The sequence below is a fragment of the Diabrotica virgifera genome, chromosome 6 (assembly GCF_917563875.1).
Source record: "Diabrotica virgifera virgifera chromosome 6, PGI_DIABVI_V3a".
Classification (NCBI taxonomy): domain Eukaryota; kingdom Metazoa; phylum Arthropoda; class Insecta; order Coleoptera; family Chrysomelidae; genus Diabrotica; species Diabrotica virgifera.
In genome coordinates, this window is record NC_065448.1 from 124,591,545 (window position 1) to 124,614,812 (window position 23,268).

General features: G+C 32.5%; 1 protein-coding gene and 1 long non-coding RNA gene across 2 annotated transcripts in view; both read right to left on the reverse strand.

Moving 5' to 3' along the window:
* Window positions 1–1,068: 1,068 nt before the first annotated feature.
* Window positions 1,069–23,268, reverse strand: part of LOC126885997 (gastrula zinc finger protein XlCGF57.1-like) — a 32,282-nt gene continuing 10,082 nt past the window's right edge. The window contains exon 2 of the mRNA XM_050652835.1: window positions 1,069–8,778. Coding sequence (XP_050508792.1) covers window positions 7,283–8,778 — 1,496 coding nt within the window. The 3' untranslated portion in view covers window positions 1,069–7,282. The remainder of the gene's footprint in view (window positions 8,779–23,268) is intronic.
* LOC126885998 (uncharacterized) lies at window positions 12,152–14,508 on the reverse strand. Its single transcript, XR_007698531.1, has 3 exons — window positions 14,069–14,508; window positions 13,275–13,432; window positions 12,152–12,332 (listed from the first exon to the last, which is right to left on the reverse strand). It is a non-coding gene; the product is annotated as an uncharacterized LOC126885998 (long non-coding RNA).

Genomic DNA, 23,268 nt, shown 5'->3' on the forward strand with positions numbered 1-23,268 from the left:
TCAAAATTCAAAATGTTAGGTTTAAAAAATCATTATATTTTTTTGAAAAAAAAAAGGAAATCCAATGTAAGCATAATAATGTAAGTTAGCGGTGTTTTTAGTCATTGGCCTTATTCATTCTTATTTATTTATGTATTATGTATTAATAGATTCTAGATGTTTGACTGGCTTAGAATTAGTTTTTAAAAACAGGAGTTAAAAGCGAATAACGAATTTTTGTAGCTTGGTAAAAAATGAGCTTGGTAAAAAATGCCATTTTCTTCACAATATAAAGATTAACATCAGAGATACGAAAAAATGTTTCAATATAAAATTGTAGGTTATTTAATTCTCAAGAACTTGGTTTGAAAAAATTTTTTCTACGGCAAAAATTGAGTGAATCGTAAATGAGTATACCTATCAAAACATTGATTTTTTCGATATAAAACTAACATTTTCGATGGCAAATAAATCGAAAACTGGTTCCTGGCCTAATAACCGAGTTATCCATAATTTTTCAAAAAAAAATTTCTTCAATTAGAAGGATGTAATTGCATATTAAAATATAGTTTTTAATTCCAAACAACTTTTCATAATATAAATTTTCAATATTGTAAAAAATAAAGCTACTTTACTCTCGAGTGAAATTCAAACTTTTTGACATACCTCGTATAATATTCATACAATTTGATATTTTTTATGGTTAAATCTTAGGTTTTGGACCATGCAGAGCTTTTTATAAAGAATAACTTTTTTTCGTAAAATTAATAATCAAAAAAGTTTTCCATTTGGTTCCAACTTACAGGGACATACTTTATAAGTATATTGGATATGACCTGGATGACATTCTTTCGACAAGAGCAAATATAATTCTTAAGAAAAACAACTGCGGGTCCTTATGCAAGAAGTGATTTGCATGAACACTCCAGAGAATATTTTAAAACAAATTTCACATTTATTAGATTTTGATCAAAGGTGACTTCTTAAATGTTACTATAAATTATTTTTTTGAGAATACTGTTTAAAATAAATTTTACAGTCATAACATACATACAGGATCTTTCAGAGGTTACTAATAAAAGAGGAAAATACTTTTTTCAATATTTATTTATTTAATTTATAAAAAAAACAGTAACATAGAAAAAAAAACATTCAAACGGAGACAAGACATCGTTGAATTATTTATTGCCTACTGGTTGTCTCCGTCAGGAGCAGATTCAGCTCCCCCTCCTCGACGCTTTCCTGGCTCGGGTATCGAGGAGGAAGGTCATGTTCGTATCTCTGAAGAGGAAGGTCGACCAGTTGACTTGATTGCTGGGATGCTGAATCTGGCAAATTGTAAGGCTTCACTCCTTCTTGTGCCCCTTTGGGATGTTCTTGCACGGGTACGGGCACAGGAACCTCTTGGAGCCCTTGGTCTCTCTGGACGGGAGCCGGATGCACCAGAACCTCCTGCACCAGATTCTCCTGCGCGAGGAAAAGCTTCTGTTTCTCCACTGTTGCGAGTTGTTGTCAAGGGTTCCAACGCTCTACGGAGATCCTCTGCACGAATGCCCACACGTCCACTCAGGTCGAGACTACCTGTGCTTCTACGTAGTCTGGGGGCCTCAGGTTCCGGCGTTTGATTATTTTAATCGGGATTGTTACTCATACTGTATTACAACTTTTATGGTTTTTCCCCAGTGTGCACTCTCCACTGTGATTTTAAATTACTTCCATGAATAACTTGCTTAAAACAAAGTTCACACTTACATATAAGGTTTTTCCCCAGTGTGCACTCTCAAATGTGTTTTGAACTACTTTTCTCAGTAAATTGCTTTAAACAAATTTCACACTGGTAAGATTTTTCTCCAGTGTGCACTTTCGAATGTTTTTTTCAAGTACTTTTCTCAGTAAACTGCTTAAAACAAATTTTAAATAAGGTTTGTCTCCACTGTGTACTCTCAAATGCGTGTTTAAGTTTAAATTAATTTTCTCAGTAGATTGCTTTAAAAAAATTTAACACTTGTAAGTGATTAGATTTTTATCAAATGTGACTTCTTAAATGTTTCTCCAAATTACCTTTCTGAGAAAACTGCTTAAAGCAAATTATACAGTCATAAGGTTTTCCCCAGTGTGCACTCTTAAATGTGTTTTTAATTTGCCCACTGTAGTAAATTGCTTTAAACAAATTTCACACTTGTAAGGTTTTTCTCCAGTGTGTACTCTCAAATGTGTGTTTAAACTACTTTTCTCAGAAAACTGCTTTAAACAAATGTCTCATTTGTAAGGTTTGTGAGGACGCTAAATAAACCAGACCGCACTTCTGCAAGAACTAAAAATATTTAAGCTCATGATTCAGGAGACAAGATGGCTGGGAAAAGGTTTCATGGACACTAAAACGCACAAAATTCTGTATAGTTGGAAGGAACAAGGAAACAAAGAATGTGGAGTTGCATTTGTGGTCGATAATGATTTTAAGTCAAAAATCAGACACTTCAAGGCAGTCAGTGAAAGGATATGCAAGCTAATAATTTGCACCCACATCTTCAACCTAACAATGATAAACATTCACTGCCCAACAGACGAACAAGAGCAACATACAAAGGAAAGCTTCTACCAACAGCTAGAGATAGTATATGACAATGCGCTCAAAAATGACATCAAGATTATAATGGGTGATAGGATTAAAATAGGCAAGAAGCCGCAGTTCTATGGAACAACAGGAAAACACTCACCGCACAATGAAAGAAGCGAGAATGGGAGTTTTTGATAAATTTTGCCACCAGTAAAAACATGGTTATAAGTTCCACATTCTTCCCACCTAAAGACATACACAAAATGACATGGATTTCGCCAGATGGAACCACAACTAATCAAATCGACCATGTGCTGATAGACAAAAGGGCAGTCAGTAGTATCTCAGATGTGAGAATACGACGGAGAGCATGCTGTGCATGCATCAGACCATCTTTTACTACAAACCAAATTTAGATCCAGAGTTAACAAAGAAAGAACCGAAAGACAACAAAGAACAAACAAACTGGACCTGGAAAAACTGAAGATTCAGGAATGTAAAGAGAAGTTCAAAGAAAGTCGCAAATGAGTTAAGGACGCTAGAACTGCAATCCATAGAGGGAAAATGGAATACATAATATCAAAACAGCAGTACAGACAGCAGCAGCGTTCACCCTGGGAAACAAGAAAAAGGAGAGAAGAGGAGCATGGTTTGATGATGAGTGCAGATAAGCAATAGAGGAAAGAAATGAAGCACACAAAATGTATATAAACAAGAAGAGCACGGAAAAGACGAACAACATTTGAAGTCGCAAGACGGAAAGCAGACAAGATATGTAGAAATAAAAAGAGAACCTATGAAAATGGAAAAATGGAAGAAAATCTCAAAAACAACGAAATTAGAGGGGCTTACGAATACCAAAAATACATAAAAAGTTGGTATAAACCTCAAACAAGTCTATGTAAAGATGAAAGTGGGCAAATAATCAGTAACCAACAGCAAGTTACAGAAACCTGGAAGCATTATTTTCAGGCCCCACTTAGGACATATGTAAGTCGAAATGAAAGACGAAATGGGTACGAACTACGTAGAAGAGAATGAAGTAGAGAATGGAGTAGAAGCTCCAAACATAGTGGAAGTTCTCGAAGCTATTAAGGTCCAGAAAAACAACCGGGAAGGTACAATTCTGCTGGCATTTCGAGAACCGGGAGTTGACGAAATACCAGCAGAATTGTATAAGGTAGGTGGCGACCACCTAGCAAGTCACATCCATGCGCTCACCAAAGACATATGGCAAGAAGAGAAAATACCCGACGACTGGAAGAAAAGTATAGTATGCCCGATCTATAAAAAAGGAGACAAACTCCAGTGCAAAAACTACCGTGGAATTTCTTTACTATATACAGCATATTAAGTCCTCACGTATATTATAAACCAGCGGCTCCAACCACTAGCAGAAAATATTATTGGAGAGTAGCAGACGGGCTTCTGAAAGGGAAGATCGACACTGGATCAAATATTTACAGTCACACAGATCTTGAGCAAATCATGGTAACACGACATTAATATTCACGTGTTTGTAGACTTCAAACAGGCATACGACTCCGTCAAAAGGAACAAACTCTACAACATATTGGCTGAATTGGCAATACCACAGAAGCTAATTAGGCTCACTAAAGCCACAATGGATAAAACTCAGGCATGTGTACGAATACAAAACCTCCGGACAGAGTTTTTCAAAATTTCGAAGGGACTAAAGCCGGGAGATGGGTTGGCCCCAACTTTGTTTAACCTGGCACTGGAGTATGCGGTTAGGCGAATGCAAACTGGACGAGGAAACCTACTGACCAACTGAACGGTTCAACTGGCCGCTTATGCCGATGATATTAATATTATGAGAAGAACATCAACAGGAGCACAGGAAACATACGCAGAGTTAAAAACGCAAACAAAAAGGCTAGGTCTAGAAATTAACACAGAAAAAACAAAAATAATGACACAGACAGAAGAAATATAGTCCCATAAAATATTATACCTGAAGATGACATTTAAAAGGTTGGAAAGTTTACTTACCTGGGAGTAGAAATATATACCGATGGATCATAAGATGGAGAAATACGAAAGAGAATAACGCAGGCAAACAGAGCTTATTTTGTCCTCTCCCATATATTTCGGTCTAAAAGTGTCCACCGAAATACAAAGATGAGAATATATAAGACCTAAATTCGACCAATAGCATGCTATGGCAGTGAAGCATGCTTCACTGGTCCTGAAAGAAACATCCAAAAACAAACTTGACACATTCGAAAGGAAAGTACTGAAGAGAATAGTAAGTAAGTAAGTAAGTAAGGTATGCTTTATTGTCAAAAAATTTTACCAATTTGTGGACAAAGCTTATACAAAATAAAAAATACAATAAAAAGCAATAAATAATAAAAAAACTACAAACAAAACAAAAACAGAAACAGACACCAAGTAAATGGCGTGAGTTATACTACTTAATATAATTTTATAGTTATTAAGTACACATTAAAAAATTAAAAATTTTGCAAACAATATGTATACGTCAGAGCAAAAAGAAGGCGGACAAGGAAAAGGGAAAGTAAATCAAAAGTTCTATGCCGCTGCAAATATGTACAAAAGTACTCGAAAGTAATAATCCTGCAAGTAAATTTGCTGAATTCAAATCGTTTATAAAAAAGTCATTCACTGTATAAAAAGCTCTCTCTAGCAAATAAGCTTTCAAGGCCTTGCGAAAAGCGGGAAATGCTGTAATAGATTTGATGTTAGATGTCAGGTGATTGTGCATTTTTCTCGAATTGTATAGTATAGAGCACTTAACCAGCTCAGACCGTGGGGTTGGCAGATAAAGATTATGCTCCACCTTTCTAAGGGGATAGTTGTGAGTGGGTCTCTCTGGACCTTCTGATGCATGTTTGCGGATTAAACAAACAAAGAAGAAAGAGTTAATATTTTAAATTTTTTAAAGAATTATTGGCAATGAACTCTGCTATTGAGTCTCAGGGAGTAACGAAGAGCTCTCATTTGTAGTTTAAAAATACGCTCAAATTGAGTTGCACAACACGTACCCCAGAATGGAAGGGCGTACCGAAGATGAGACTCAAAAAGGGCATAATAAACGGTCCTAGGTGTTGACAAATTCATTTCCGTAGCAACTGATCTTAGCGCAAAACAAGCAGAACTTAATTTTTTGTGTAAGGCATCAATGTGCAAGTTCCATTTTAGAGACTTATCCACAATAAGCCCTAAGAACTTTACCGATTCAACTAACTCTAGACTGTTGTTATTAAGTACTAAAGGTTGCATCATACTGTTGTAAGGTAGGACTTTGGTTTTAGAAACGTTAAATAACAGGAGATTCGAATCGCACCACGATTTAATGGTGACTAGGTCTGTAGCTATGGTATTGCGAAGATCCATAATATCCGTGTTACTCCAAGTAATACTATTATCATCTGCAAAGAGACATATTTTACATTTAATGTTCAGACTAGAGATATCATTTATGTATATCAGAAACAATATAGGGCCTAGAACTGAACCCTGAGGTACACCACATTCTAATGGCATGCAAGAAGACGTCTTCGTGTTAACCCTTACAAACTGACTTCTTTTATTAAGATATTTAAGCCATTTAAGAGCCTTTCCCCTAAATCCATAGTGCTGTAATTTGTCAGTCAAGATGTTATGGTTTACACAATCGAATGCTTTAGAGAAATCACAGAAAATTGTTGCTGTAGAGTGATGGTTGTTTAGACTGGAGTAAACATGATCGAAAAGGAAGAACATAGCATCATTCGTGCATTTGTCACTCAGGAATCCAAATTGATGTGGGGTAAGCAATTTGTATTTCAACAGAAAAGATAAGATTCTTTTTTTTACCAGACTTTCAATTATCTTCGACAACGTGGGCAGGAGTACAATAGGGCGATAATTCGAAGCAAGATCTTTATCGCCTCCTTTGTGTGTAGGAATAATTATCGCTGTCTTAAGGCAGCTTGGAAAAACTCCAGTTTCGAATGACCTGTTTATTAAGGTAGTAAGATGGTTTAAAGTGTAATCAGGTAGAGCAGAAGACATTTTAAGAGTGAGGCCATCAGTCCCAGATGACGATTTATGTTTAATGTCATTTATTGTAGAGCGTAGTTCACCTAATACTATGGGTGTAAAAAAGAAACTATTTACATTCTTATGCGAAAGACATGAAATCGGATCCTGAGAAGGAGGTATAGTATTTGTTAAATTTTTTGCCACATTTACAAAGTAATTGTTCAGGGTCTCAGGAGAAGTCGGGATTGTGGTGGACCTGTGAGGGAAAACGGAATCTTCAGAAGTCGATACAACATGTTGCAACGAGCTGTATCAACTTTATAAGGAAACACCCCTGTCAGACTTCATTAGAATACAAAGATTGCAATGGGTCGGACATATGATAAGAATTAGAGAGGATAGGCTACCAAAAAGAGCACTGAATGCTACAAGGCAGGGAAAGAGACCCGTTGGAAAGACAAGAAAGCGCTGGGAAGACACAGTAAACAGCGACGCACAAGACCTTTTAAGAGTCCGTGTATGGAGAAGAGCAGCCACAGACAAACAAGGGTGGGGGCACAAAATACAGGAGGACAAGGCTCAATTTGGATTGTAGTCCCGTAGAAGAAGTTCTTTCGTCAAGAGGAAATATAATTCTTAGAAAAAAGAATTACTGCGGTTTCTTATTCAAGAAGTGATTTGCATGAACACCCCAGAGAATATTTTAAAACAAATTTCACATTTATTAGATTTTTATCAAATGTGACTTCTTAAATGTTTCTTCAAATTACCTTTCTGAGAAAACTGCTTAAAGCAAATTTTACAGTCATATGGTTTTTCCCCAGTGCGCACTCTTAAATGTGTTTTTAATTGACCAACTGTAGTAAACTGCTTAAAACAAATTTCACACTTGTAAGGTTTTTCTCCAGAGTGTACTCTCAAATGTGTGTTTAAACTACTTTTCTCAGAAAATTGCATTAAGCAAATTTCACATTTGTAGGGTTTTTCTCCAGTGTGTACTCTCAAATGTGTTTTTAAACTAGTTTTATCAGTAAATTGCTTTAAACAAATTTCGCACTTATAAGTGAAAGACTGTTTTTCTCCAGTGTGCTTTCTCAAATAATGTGTTTTCAAATTACTTGCTTGAATAAATTGCTTAAAACAAATTTCACACTTATGAGGTTTTTCCCCAGTGTGTATCCTTAAATGCCTTTTCAAATCTCCATCGTAACTAAATTGCTTAAAACAAATTTCACACTTATAAGGTTTTTCCCCAGTGTGCACTCTCAAATGTGTTTTTAAACTACTTTTCTCCGTAAATTGTTTTAAACAAATTTCACACTGGTAAGGTTTTTCTCCAGTGTGCACTTTCGAATGTTTTTTTAAGGTACTTTTCTCACTAAACTGCTTAAAACAAATTTCACACTTGTAAGGTTTTTCTCCAGTGTGAACTCTCAAATGTGTTTTTAAACTACTTTTCTCAGTAAATTGCTTGAAACAAATTTCGCACTTATAAGTGAAAGACTGTTTGTCTCCAGTGTGTACTCGCAAATGTGTTATTAAAGATTTTTTCTCAGTAAACTGCTCAAAACAAATTTCACACTTATAAGGTTTTTCTCCAGTGTGTACTCTTAAATGTGTTTTTAAATTACCTTTCCCTGTAAACTGCTTTAAACAAATTTCACACGTGTGAGGTTTTTCCCCAGTGTGCACCCTCCAATGTGATTTTAAATGACTTGCTCTAGTCAACTGCTTCAAACAAATTTCGCATTTAAAAGGTTTTTCACCAGTATGCACTCTCAAATGTCTTTTCAAATGACTTGCTGTAGTAAACTGCTTAAAACAAATTTCACACTTGTAAGGTTTTTCTCCAGTGTGTACTCGTAAATGTATTTTTAAACTACCTTTCTCAGTAAATTGCTTTAGACAAATTTCGCACTTAAAAGGATTTTCTCCAGTGTGCACTCTTAAATGTGTTTTCAAATTACTTGCATGAATAAATTTCTTAAAACAAATTTCACACGCGTAGGACTTTTCTCCAGTGTGTGCCATCAAATGCCTTGTCAACCAAGATGTATAAGAAAACTTCTTGAAACAAATTTCACAATTGTAAGGTCCCTGTCTAGTCTGAACTTTTCTATTTTTATTTGCGGGTTTCTCTTCAGCGTGTCGACTCATATAGTGTCCTTTATTAGATGAATGTTCAAAAAAAGTCTCCATAATTTTCGTTTTGTTCTCATCTTGAGTAAAACCTAAAATACAAACCATTTTTTACAAGAGAAAAATGAATTCACGACACTAAATTAGTACACAAAATAAAGCAGAATACATAAAATGTTTGTAGACAGCAAAATTCTACCCAATAATATACTAAGTATATTTTAGACACCTGCGTTTTGTCTGGTAGATGCGTAAGTCACACCTTTGTTTTAAGCAAATCTTTGGAAAGTAAAATATACGATAAGTCAATCACAGATATCAAATGACACAATATACCATCTTTAACATCAATCATCACATGAACATAATTTTTGTTACGGCAGAAGTTTTAACTGGATATTATACAACTTGCTTCTCCATTCCATCCAATTCCTTATAGCTTGACGTCAGTTGGTAAAGCATTGGGTGGAATGCATAAAACGTAGTAGATGCTGTTGCTTAAGCAAACAGTATCTACTTTGTAGCATTTTCTTTTACATAAAAGTATGTGCTTTTGTTGAGAAGAACATGCTACACAACAAAAATACCTACTACTGACCTGAAGTATCTACTAGTGAGCGTAGCGCCAGCCGCATCACACCAATCGTGTTAGAACTAGTTTTCCATGTGCTTGTGATTTGTGAATTCCCATTTTTACGTGTGTACCTAATTATTCGAATTGTACAGGAGTAAAAATGCGTGACTCAGATTGCGAAGAGACAAAAGAGTTAGGTTAGGATAAAAATGAACAGTTATTGTTCCTTAACATTCATAACTGCTGCTATTTTGTAACAAAAAAATACCTATGCCGTCGTCGTTTTATCCACCAACTTCACTTAAACTGAAGCAAATACTATTAAACTAATAAATACTTCAAAAGCGTAGTACATTCTTCTATGTAATCTGGTAAATGTAGTAAAAGTATGTAGTAGTATGTAGTAATGTAGTAAGTGTAGTAAAAACTTCAAAAATGTAGTACATACTTGAAGCATTAGCAGATACTACGTTTTATGCATTCCACCCATTACCATTTCATCTGCACCAACCTTTAGTGTATCTATTCATTTAGTTGCGTCGGATTTCATCAATAGAGTTACAATTGGAAATGAAACTACCCAAATATTGGCATATGCAGATGACATGGGTCTCGGATGTATGACTTATAAATGTGCTCTGGACTTTCCAATGCGGCAGAAGAGATGGCTCTGGTTTGTTTGGTAAGTTTGAGTAGAATTTTGATTAGTGCAGTAATGGTAACTGGGAAAGTTACTTTAACAATGACGTTTTTACATAATCTTATTGTACCAATGATAAATGCTATAATTAACGTAGTTACCGCTCTCTTGGTTCAATCTGCTGATTCCAAATTTGCCTTGAGTCTAATATTACCCTAAGGGTCGGTTTCACCAACAAAAAATAAATCAGTGAATAGTTATTCGTCGAATAAGATTTATTAGTCGATTAAATTTTATTGCGTTTCAATAACTATTTGTAATTTTGTAATCCACAGTTAGTTATTCGTCAAATAAGTTCAAAGTGTAATGATTTTCCACGGACTGTACTCGTTGACACAAGCGAATGACAGTTCTTCTTCCTCATATTAGTTTGTTGGCCTCCACCTCTTCGGTGTTTTGCCAAGCACATTGCATTATTTTCCACTGTAATCCCACGTGACCTCTGGTTGGCACATAAACTAACAAAGAGGTTATGTTTGTAGGTATCTACAGCGTTACCACATTTAGTAGATTTCTACTTTTTTGGTAGATTTTTGATATTTTTGTAAGAATTCTAGTAGGCAATATTTTTTAGTAGATTTTTGGTAGATTTTCACATTTTGTTATCAATAAAATGAAATTTGCTTTTTTCAGTATTTATCACATTTTTAAATTAATTTTACAGCTTTCGCTTTCTTGTTCCAACAAAAAAAGCTGACAACGTCGCTTTTCTTTCATCGTCATCAGCTTAGAGGATTAGGATTAGAGTATTGTTAGAGGATGGGATGGAAAATTTTACATTTACCCTACCCGCCAGGGTGGGGTAAAATTTTCCATCCTCTAAGGTCATTGTGAAAGAAACAGGAAACAACCGGAATGGAATATTCCTACTCCTTACTGTACTGTACTTGTTTGTACTTTTCTTTTTACTTCCTTTCCAATTTGTGCCTCGTGGTCGTCTGTGTTGTTTGTTAGTAAACATATAAATATAAACATAACCTCTATTCTCTATTTTTGGTCAATATTATAGTTATTTTGTGCTGTAAAATAGTAAAATTATTGGTGAAAGTGTGAAAGACTGTTTAGTTAATTTGTAATAATGAAGAGAAAATACGATCAAAAATATCGTTTAGAATGGGAGAATATATCACAGTTTTCTGCATGGTTGTCTAAAGACAAAGATGGCCAGAATGCTCATTGCAAAGCATGCAATTCAAAATTGTTACCTAGGCTGGCTTCTATAAGAGAGAACACGAGACTGGAGCGAAACATAAAAAGAATATGGTTGGATATTCTGGATGCTCTCAGGTTTGTTTATTGCTACTATTTTTTAATTTAGGTTTATGATGTAGGAATTTTTTTTATAGATACAAAATTTTTTTAAAAAATCCACACTGTCGGAGGGCGTTAAAAAAGCTGAAATAAAGATAGTGTCTGTCCTTGTGGAACACAATGTTCCTTTTAAGATAATGGACCACCTGAGCGATGTCCTACAATCATCATTTCCTGATTCAGAAATCGCTAAACAATTTTCATGCAAGAGGACCAAATCAGCTGATATTGCTTACAATCCCTAATAACACAAAACATTCCATGAATGTTCCTAGAATGTACACACAGGACATTGAAAACATTCCTGGAATGTCCCCAAATGCACACGAATGTCCCTGGAAAGTACCAGGAAAGTGCTGTGTCAGCATTTTAAATATTCTTAGAATGTTCTGTTGGAACATTCCATGAATGTCTACGAATGTTCTTTGGACATTCACAGTCTATTTTTTAGACTGAATGTCTTGTTGGAACATTCCATGAATGTTCTTTGGACATTCACAGTATATTTTTAGACTGAATGTCTTGTTAGAACATTCCATGAATGTCTACGAACGTTCTTTGAACATTCACAGTATATTTTTTAGACATTCACTGAAATATATCGTCAGTAATGTGACAATACCTCCTATATGTTTTTTCATGAGGTTTGCAGGAGACGAAAAACATTTTTTAAGGTCACTTTCTGGTTTCGTACGTATTCTGACTTTTTTGTAGTAAATAGATAGTTGAATTTACTGCAAAACAAGTCAAAAAATATATGAAAACAGGAGGTGGCCGAAACAAGTTTTTAGTCTATCTTACAAATCTCTTGAAAAAAACAGATAGGAGGTACTGTCACATCACTGACGATATATGGCCATACCAAATAATACATCCTTGATAAATATAAACATTTTTATTGCAAAAAATCTTTACATACATTTTTTAATGTAATTTGCTGACATTCCTAAATATTATAAAAAAATGTGTCACATTTGCTTTGTAAACCTTTCTTTTGCTTTTCGTAGCCACATATTCCGTTTCCTTTCTGGTTTTTTGTAGACCACTTCTCTCAGCTGATTCTAAAAGAAAATAAAATAAAAGGTAATTTTTCTATCCTTTACAATTAACAATCAGAAGAAATATTATTTACAGGTAATAATATGCATAAATAATAATAATAAAAAAATAAATATTAAATAATATTTAAATAAATAATAAATAATATTTAATAAATAAAATAATAATAATGAACATTTTGTATTTTGACAACGACATCCGATGTGGAAGTAGAAACCTTAATAAAATTATTTTTTCAAGTAAATTGTGGCTTATTTCCCCATTAGAATAATTAATTACAAAAAAGCCACAAAGAAATAGATTTTTCACAAACAAATAAGTATTTAGTATTCATTATATTTATTGTTTTTATTATTTACTTTAATGTCCTACTGGTACATTATTTGACAAATAATGACATTTCGAAGTCTGTTAAGTACGATATAACGCCCTTGGGCATTAAATTTAAATAACGACTTAGATACTGTCAAGTTGACAAATATCAACCTAAGTAAAACTATGGTTACCACAATTACGTTACTACTGTTACTGGTAAATGTACTTATTTAAAAACTAATCAATTCAAAATTCATTCAAATTTTTCGCATATAAAGAATAATTTAGTCGGGCATTAAACGTTGAAGGCACCACAGGTATTATAATAATAACGCTTTCGGTCAACGTATATCCCTATAATACCCTTGGTACCTTAATAACTGTAACATAAGATTATACCTTAATTCTTGTTTTCGATTTCTGATGTTTTTATTTATTTACATTGAATATTAATCTGTTTTGTTGTATAATCTACTTCGCAATAATTATGTGATATATTTGACTTAAAATGAATTCAAAAATTTTTTGTAGTTGGGCAACAATGTCAACTTAGATCTCCGATGTAGATAATGAATTACAACAGTATCTATATTGTACGGACTGTATTATTAATTAGGTTATGCATATACCTGTGTGACATAAGCTATTGGAACAGCACAGTCTCTCAAACGAACAGATGAAAGTGAAGTTCTGTCAATATCTTTTTCTAAAAAGTGTTTTGAACATACTCCTCTATTAACAAATCTGATCTATACTTCATGTCTTCTTCGCAGGATCTTCTGGAAAGCTAAAAATACAAAATATATGCATTACTAAGCATTATTAACAAATTTTAGTTTTAAATAAAAAATAATGATTAATGAACTCACAAAATTATTATAAAACAGCTTAGAAATTGTTTATTAGTATAGTCGGTTCCCCAAACTCAGACACAACTGGCTAGTGATTTTAGTAGGTAATTTTTTTTGTTTTTGGCCAATTTTGCCAAAATTACAGTAATTAGTACTGAGACTGAGTTTAGCAAATCGACTATAATATTCTGTGTACTCATTAGTTGGTACTGCATATTATAGTGTGTGGTCTACCATCCTATTTATAAACGCATACACTAGCAAAAACGCAAAAAGAATTATTTTAGTTTTATAAATCCTTTTGTTATTACCTATCTCTATTTACTATTTTAGTTAGGAATAAGCGAAGTTTGTGGCTTATTCACAATTATTATTAAAATAATAAATGGATATGACCAATTATTAACTTATAAAATAAAATAATAATTCTTCTGATTTATGCCTTTTATTCACTTTGTTATATCTACGTTACTTAAAAGATTTTTTATGAATAGTATTATTAGGGTATTAATAGTATTAATTTATTTTCTGAAATACAGGGCATGCTTTCGTTTACATATTTGCATACTAACCTTTTAATAGGGCTTTTCATTCAGTCATTTGTTTGGAGCTTCTGTCATAATTGAAACGTTATTCCTGCAGATTTTTTTATCTACATTTGTTTCTGCTACTCCAACTGCGTTAAAAACAGGACACCATTTTATGCACTATGTTAATAATACTATTAAAGCTATTATAAAAGTATCCGAATTAAAAAATATTCTTAAAAAGCACAAATAATACAAACAACTAAAAACAATCCACGGCAAGGCAAGGTCGCCAAGATGAAGATGCCAAGATGGCCGAAGCGAGGTCGTTGGTTGGTCGTTTTTAGTCACGTGATGCCCTCTCAAGCGCCATGCACAAAAATATATGCACGGCGAATTTGAAAATGAACGCAAAAGAAATAAATATAAATGCCTCTCTTGGGTTTTGCATAAGTTATAAGTATTTTTTTTATTAACAAAATCGCATTCCAAATTGAATATTCGCGAACAATAATTTTTATTACATTTGTATGTTCATAATCTTGGGAAACTCTTTAAATTTGACATATTATTGCACTGTAGGCCTAAAATGTCACTTAGTTTGTCTGGTATGTTATAAGTAATGTTGTATCTCTTACACGTATGTATTATTTCGCAACTTAAAATATAGGAACATTGGTAGTATGTTCACAGAATGTCTTATGGTAACATTCCAGGAATAATTTAAACAGATGTTCACCGAATGTTCCCTAAATGTCCAGGACATTCAAATATTGATAGAACTTTGGTAGTACATTCCTGGAATGTTGTGTGTTGTTAGGGATGTTTTGGGTGAAAATTTCCATCAACGTATGATTGAGGACCTCCAATCAGGCTCACGTTTATTTTCTATTATTATAGATGAAAATACGGATGTGAGTACAACCAAAGTGTTGGCAATAGCCATTAAATTTTATTCTAGCGTGCATAACTGTGTAAAAACTAATTTTTTTTGTGCAGTGGATATACAGGGTGAAACTGCTCAACATTTATTCGATGCACTTAATGGTGCACTAATCAATCATGGCTTAAATATGAAACAGATGGTAGGTTTTGCAGCTGACACCACAAATGTTATGTTTGGGGAAACTAATGGTATTGTTGCAAAAATTAAAGAAATTAATCCCCATTGCATATTTGTAAAATGTGTCTGTCATTCAGTCGCTCTGGCTGTAAGTCATTCGTGTAAAATTTTACCAAGAAATTTGGAACAATTTATTAAAGAAGTATATAGTTATTTTTCACAAAGTAGTAAAAGGCAAAGAGAGTTCAAAGAATTTCAGGAATTTACGAATACTGAAAACATAGAATTTTAAGGCATTACGATATACGCTGGTTATCTCTCCACATGTGCATTAATAGAGTTTTGGAACAGTGGGTTCCCTTAAAACTGTTTTTTCAAGGACAGTTTTTGGAAGACAAGAAGCAACATGCTTCATGTGAATTTTTATACAGCAGCTTTAATGACAATCTTTTTAAGTTATATTTCTACTTTTTAGATTTTATTTTGCCGATAGTCAATAAATTTAATGTGGTTTTTCAGGGAGATTATCCAGTAGCCCATAGGTTTTATAATGATATGACAAATTTTTTTCTTTCCATTCTAAGTTGCTTTATGAAAAATAACTATATAAAAAATACCCCAATTTCCAATGTAGACCCTAATGCATCCATGCATTCTTTGCCCTTAAATGAAATGTATTTAGGTGTAAATGTTGCAAAAAATTTGAAGGAAATGAAAGGTAACGTTCCTGAACCTGTTATCTATGATTTTTTCATAAGATGTCAGCTATTCCTCATAGAATTATCAAAACAATTAAAAAATAGACTGCCTTTGCAAAATGAGGTTTTTAAACAACTTTGCTTTTTAGATCCACAGGTCGCAGTATACCAGGATTTTAACAGTCTCGCAGACATTTTGGTACAATTTCCCAATGTCATTACTGAAAATAAGGTTCAGGATGTAGATAACGAATACAGGGAAATGAAACTAGATTCTGCTGTAGCAAACTTGCTTGCTTCAAGCAGCAGTGCAAGTAGTGTTTCAGATAATATTGAAGAGTTTTGGCATTCAGTGAGCCTATTAAAAGATAGTGACGGAACACCAAAATACATAAATATCTGTAACTTTGCAAAACAAATGCTGTGTTTACCTGTTTCCAATGTAAAATGCGAAAGAATTTTTTCTGCTTTTAACCGCATTAAAACTGAGGATCGTAATAAGCTTTTAAATAAAAATGTATCTTCATTATTATTTGCCAAAGAAGGTATGAATGACATTGGGAATTGTACCAAATTTGAGCCAGATATACAGATGTTAAAATCAATGGAAGATAAAATATTATATAAAAATGTCAAATATGACACTGATATATAGCTATTTGTATAACAAGGGAGCAAAGTGCTACTTTTCTTCCCGAGAATGAAGTTTACTGCCTGACATGTAGCGGAGGGCAGTTATCATTCAAGGGAAGAAAAGGCACTTTACTCCCATGTTATACATATGATTTTTCCACGTCTCTTAACAAGTTTTTCATAAATCAATAATTTATTTATATAACTAACACAATTTACTGCACTAAAGCTAAAGGCCATATATGACACTATGCATTTTCTTGTATCATTTATTATATTGTTTCTGATATAGAAAGTTATTTATGGTTTCTTGTATCGTTTCTTGCACATACACTTGTAACCTGTATGACACTATGCAAGTTCTTTTACTGAAATTGTATGTAATTCAGCACGTGATTGGTCAAAATTTTATTGGACATCCTGTGTCACTTTACATCGGTATGGTAGTACTGTGTCTACAGGTGATATTATAAACATTAACCAGAATTTTTACGTTGACTGTTTGATACTGTCGATTATTTTGTTTTGATTTTTGTGTTAAAATATTTGTATTAGAATAATTATCTTCATTTTGATCCAAATTAAGAACTATTGTATTTTCCTCTATTAACAAGCCAAAGTTATATGTAGTTTGAACTTTACTAGGAGCTAAATTTATGGTTATTAGTGGAACAGTAGTCCATATTAAGTACCAATAAAAAATTTACAAATACAAAAACACTAATAAAATCATCAAGTATGCCTTAATCATATCATCGAATTTTCAGCTACCATTATGACATTAGATGTTTTAGGTTTTGTGCACAAATTGGCGCATTTCTTGTACTATTTAGAAACTGTAGTGTACACAAAATCTTATATTGTTTCTGAAATAAGAACTAACCCTTGTATGACTGTATCCACTTATTTAGTATATCAGAAACGATACAAGAAATGGTACAAGAAAATGCATAGTGTCATAAGACCTTAACAAGTAGGTACAGTATAACTATTTTCAGCATTGCATCCTAAATATGTTTTTCTACTTTTCTTTGGATTTTTGGGGTAATAAAAATTGTACTGTTAGATTACCTTGTTCCAAAATTTCTTGTGGTGTATTATTATCTCCAAATTCGCTGGAATCACTCATTTTTAAATATTATGTTATATTCTGTAGATACAGTCGGAAAAATGAAAGAATAGGGCTTTTCATCAATTGTCATTTGTTTCGAGCTTCTGTCATGTGTCACATAATATTAATATATCTATGTCGTACGTTATTGGTGTACACCAATGATACAAACCAAAGACGTATGACGTAGATATATTAATAATATGTGACACATGACAGAAGCTCGAAACAAATGACTGTGAATGAGAACGATCACATCAATCACTTACTTTGTATTTGCTATCATTTCTAAAAATAAAAAACGTTTGTTTTAAATGTTAAAATAAGTGATTGATGTGATCGTTCATGGGTATAGGGCTTTTCATTCACAGTCATTTGTTTCGAGCTTCTGTCATGTGTCACATAATATTAATATATCTACGTCGTACGTTATTGCATATACCAATGGTACAAACCAAAGACGTATGACGTAGATATATTAATATTATGTGACACATGACAGAAGCTCGAAACAAATGACAATCGATGAAAAGCCCTATTCTTTCATTTTTCCAACTGTATATTTATATTATGTGCATTAAACACTTGTGTTGGGTTATATTGACCAACAATTTGACATAATGAAAATTAATTACCGAAGTGGAATTTACTGTAAAGTGTGTATTATTATAGTATTTTTACTACAAAAACGTTATTACGTAGGTCAAAATTTTTGACGTAAGAGAACTGTCAAAACATTAGAATGTGACTTTTCATTATTGCCGTGTTTATAATAAACATAGCAATAATGAAAAGTCACATTCTAATGTTTTGACAGTTCTCTTACGTCAAAAATTTTGACCTACGTAATAACGTTTTTGTAGTAAAAATACTATATCTTTAAATTTGCTTGAATCACTCATTTCTAATAGTATTTTATATTCTGTAGATATAATATGTACATATTATATTATGTGTATTAATCACTTGTGTTGGGATATATTGATGAACAATTTGACATAATGAAAATTAATTACTAAGTGGAATTTACTGGAAAGTGGTATATTATTAATATCTGCAAATTCGCTTGAATCACTCATTTTTAAATACTTTTATATTCAGTAGATATATTTATATTATTCCTAATATAAATATACTTTTGTTGGGTTATATTGACCAACAATTTGACATAATTTACTGTACCTAAAGTGGTGTATTATTAATCTCTTGAATCTTGAATCACTCATTTTTAAATATAGTTTTATATTCTGTAGAGTCGATATATATGTACATAATGTATTAAACACTTGTGTTGGGTTAAATTGATGAACAATTTGCCATAATGAAAATTAATACCACAATTAATGAAAATTAAGTGGAATTTACTTACATTTGTAATTTACAATTTAAATTTTTTTAAATTATAGACAAAATAAAAATTTCATATGACAAATGACAGATGACTTTTACATGATGGCCGTTTTCGATTTTTAATCGATAGTTATCAATATTGAATAATTACTAAATCGGTAAAGTTTTGATTTGTTTTATATGGATATAATTACAAAATACTACTGAATTTCACGTTTTAACATAAATTTAATTAACAATAACGTACATTTGGTACAATATTTTTAATAATTAACAAAAAAAATTTTAAGTTCACTCAAGTAAATAATCGATTACTGCCATCAAATTCACATAAATTTCTAACTATAGCTGTTGTTTTTATTATAAAAAAATCATAAATTATTTATACAAATATATATTAATAAAGTTTTAGTATACCTATGTATTTTATTTTTTTATTTAGTAGATTTTAGTTTTTTATTTGGTAGATTTTAGTTTTTGATTTGGTAGATTTTAGTAGATTTTGACCAAACATGCAGTAGATTTCGTAAATAAAATGTGGCAACGCTGGGTATCTATTTTTCAATGATTTTTCATTGTTTATAATCATCGTATTTTGTCTATTTTGGATTCATTTGGATTTCGTTTCCTGTTTTTGTGAACTTTATAAACTTAACCACAATGCAAAGTGATTATTTAAGGAAATTATTATGGGAAACTTCAGATGTTGCGAGAAAGGTAGGCGAAATAATGTTTATTTCCTGTTCATTTTGCCCCGTTATTTATCAATAATGATGAATTTTGCAAGCAATAACATTATTTCTTTTATTGTTTTAGATATTTATTGAAGCTGAAAATAATTGGGGATTTAGATCCATACGCAATTCAGTCAGAATTGGATTTTACAGTTAAGTGCAGTCCATCAAGTTACTATTATAGATATTTATACATATTTGGTGGAGTCTCACAGTTGCTACTCTAAGCAGCAGATGAAAGCATACAAAAGCCTTCAGGCACATAAAAATTTTACAGCTGGATTTGTTTTGAATGGAGTAAAAATTGTTAATGATTTCCTGATTTCCATATTATTGTAGGAAAGGTATGCCTTTATTTTATTTATTCACCATTAAGAAATATATGGATAACAGTATTAGTGTCTTTTGGATAAATTGGTTCTAAATATTAGATTTATTTACGTTTATATATCTGTATGAAACCAGACATATTGTCGTCCTAATCTGTAAACTGCGAACTCCATAATTCTCTGAAAATGATTTATTACTGCCATCTATTTGAATTACTGTCATGATTGTTCTAAAATTATATTGTATGAATGTCTGATTTTAAATAAAATATTCTCAATCATTGTAAAGAATGCAAATACTCTAATAAAAATAAATTTTTGTAGTTGAAGAATTTCCAAAAAAATAAAATATTTTTTTTAGGTGAAGCATTTCCAAAAAGCTAATGTTAAACGACTAAATGCTTGGGTGGGGTGATAGCCAGTTCTGATGACATAGCAAATGCACATTGTATGCATATGGCCGGTAATAGTAAAGTATGCCCAGGGCAAGACAGACGAAGAAGAACCCAATGCATGTACATATGTTACAGCTACATGGTTTGGAGATAGCAACATATGCATTCTCTGATGAAAAACTAATGAGTTTTGAAACTGTTCGGTCAGAGTGCTTGTTGCGCTCACTAAACGAACTGAAATATGAGATGGCTTTGGCATTGTGTTGCAGCGATATGAAAATGGTTATTCATTTTTAATTATAATGTACTTCTTCATCATGAGTAATTATGTATTGGTCTTTTAAATGTGTATTTATTTTTGTAATTAGTATCAACTTGTAATGATAATATACATTTATCGTTTAAGGTATGACTATGTTTTGACTCTAAAATAAATGTTTTAAAAATCGAATCCTGCCTCTTTCTGTTAACCCATGGATATCACAAATTGTGCTTACTGATAGGTTTGTTCGTAGAACGATCAGCAACTCTTGCCAACCATCAGACACATGTGCATTCGTAGTCTATGAATGCTAACTATTAACTGCACAACGCTAACTGTTAACTTCTCATGCATCTGATGGTTGGCAGCAGTTGCTAATCGTTTGTGTCGTACTACGAACAAACCTATTAAGCTGGACTCAAACGACTCGTGTACTTGGCGAATAATCGTCACTTGCGTATACTGGCAATGCTGTGTGAGTGGGTTACTAGTACAATTATTGTACTATTTGTCAAACACTAATAATAATAATGTTAATACTACTATTAATTGTCAAAGAATTGTTCTAGTAACCCTCCCAAAAGACATAGTAAGTAACGCAAGTAACGATTATTCGCCAAGTACACGAGTCGTTTGAGCCCGGCTTTAGGTCTGGATCCCGTGTACCAAAAAAATTGATTAATAGCAAGCTGAAAATTTGTTAATAGCTTAACGGTGTCCAGTTGGACAAACTTTGATGTATTGTGACACTGGAACAGGGGTAGTTTTAATTGTGAAACAGTTTGGAAACTCAGATTTGGAACATCAGATTACGAAAACATCCCATATATTTTGTCAGACAGAACATCCAATTGATCTGTTACCCTGTCATTAAATTCTCGTGCAAAAATCAGACTGCTGTTACTCACCAACATGATTCCTGTAGTTTGACATGGTCTTCGTGTTCTACTCATTAAAATGCCCAGTTGGTGATTTTTTCACCAGTCTGGTTTTTGCATGAGAGTTTAATGAATTGGTAGCAAATCAATTGGAAGTTTTATCTGACAAATTACATAAACATTTTCATAGTTTGACCTTTCAAATTTTAAACCTGTTCCACAGTTAAAACTTCCAGTGTTCCCATGCATCAAAGTTTGTGGGACTAGACACCGTTAAGCTATTAATAAATTTTCAGCTTGCTATTAATCAACTTTTTTTGGTAGGCGGGATCCAGGTCTATATGGAATAAATAAATAACAAAACAAATTCCCTGTCAAAACTGCATTTATTTTAAATAGAATGAAAAACAAAATAATATTGTTTTAACAAAATAGGGGATACATGTTAAAATTTAGTATTAATAAAGTTTGTCACATTGGCCTAAAATTAATGTCACTAGTTACGTTAGTGTCACATATAAATAATTATTGTAATAATATTAATAAAAATCATAATTCCTAGCATGAGTGCGTCCTGTTTTTTGATAATTTAATTAGGCGAGGAAACATAAATGAGTTTCTAATAGGGCTTTTCATCGATTGTCATTTGTTTCGAGCTCCTGTTAGATGTTGTCTAATCCGTGTATAATATTACTATACAAGGATTATACGACATATGACAGAAGCTCAAAACAAATGACTGTGAATGAAAAGCCCTATAGAGGGAACACGAAAAAAATTAACATTATCCGATCAGCTCGACTTCCACAGTTCACTACTATACAAGTTACAGGCATGTTTTCAGCACTTAAAATCACCAAAAACGAAAAGTTTATAAAATAATTAATCTAATGAATGTCTTTAAATACTAGGTATATTAAGCTCAAAATCACGACAAAAAACAAATTAAAATTAACATTATTCTGATCAGTTGGACTTTCACAGTTCACTACTAAACAAGTCACAGGCATGTGTCAGCACTCAAAATCACCAAAAACGTAAAGTTTATAAAATAATTAATCTATGAATGTCTTTAAATACTATGTTAATCTCAAAATCACGACAAAAAACAAATTAAAATTAACGTTATTCTGATCAGTTGGACTTGCACTATTAGTTCCTATACAAGTGACAGGCATGTTGTCAGCAGTACTCAAAATCATTTGATATAATTACGTTTACCTGTTATGAAACATTGTAGATAAATTCAAATTAAACTAATGAATTTTCTTTATTATTGATATTTAAAGTGAGGTTAGCTGTCAACTTATTCTAAGAATAAATATTTATCTGCCCGATATTGGACTAATAACTTATTTGGAGTTTATTCATAGAATAAGTCTTATTTGACGTTGGTGAAACGGAGATATGTCAGTTTTATTGGTCGAATAACTTTATTCATTGAATAGACTGCTATTTGTCGATGGTGAAACCGGCCCTTTGATACTTAACTTCACTCACCAAATTTAATTTAGGCTTAGAGGATCCAACCCCTCTAAATTCTTTTGTTAAGTCCTACCTGAGTGAGACCTCAATTCTGTAATTACAGTCAGAGCCTGTTGCATTCTATCTCTGACTGTGCCATTAAATTTGCATAGCTCAGGATATGATGCCTGTCGTTGCAGAGTGCAACTATCAGCCCATCCATAACCAAATGCCCAAACATATTTTTTCACGTGAAATTGGTACCTATTATTTTGAAAATGAAGGAGAAATAGCAAGTATCAATCAAACAAAGTTCAACGAAACAAAA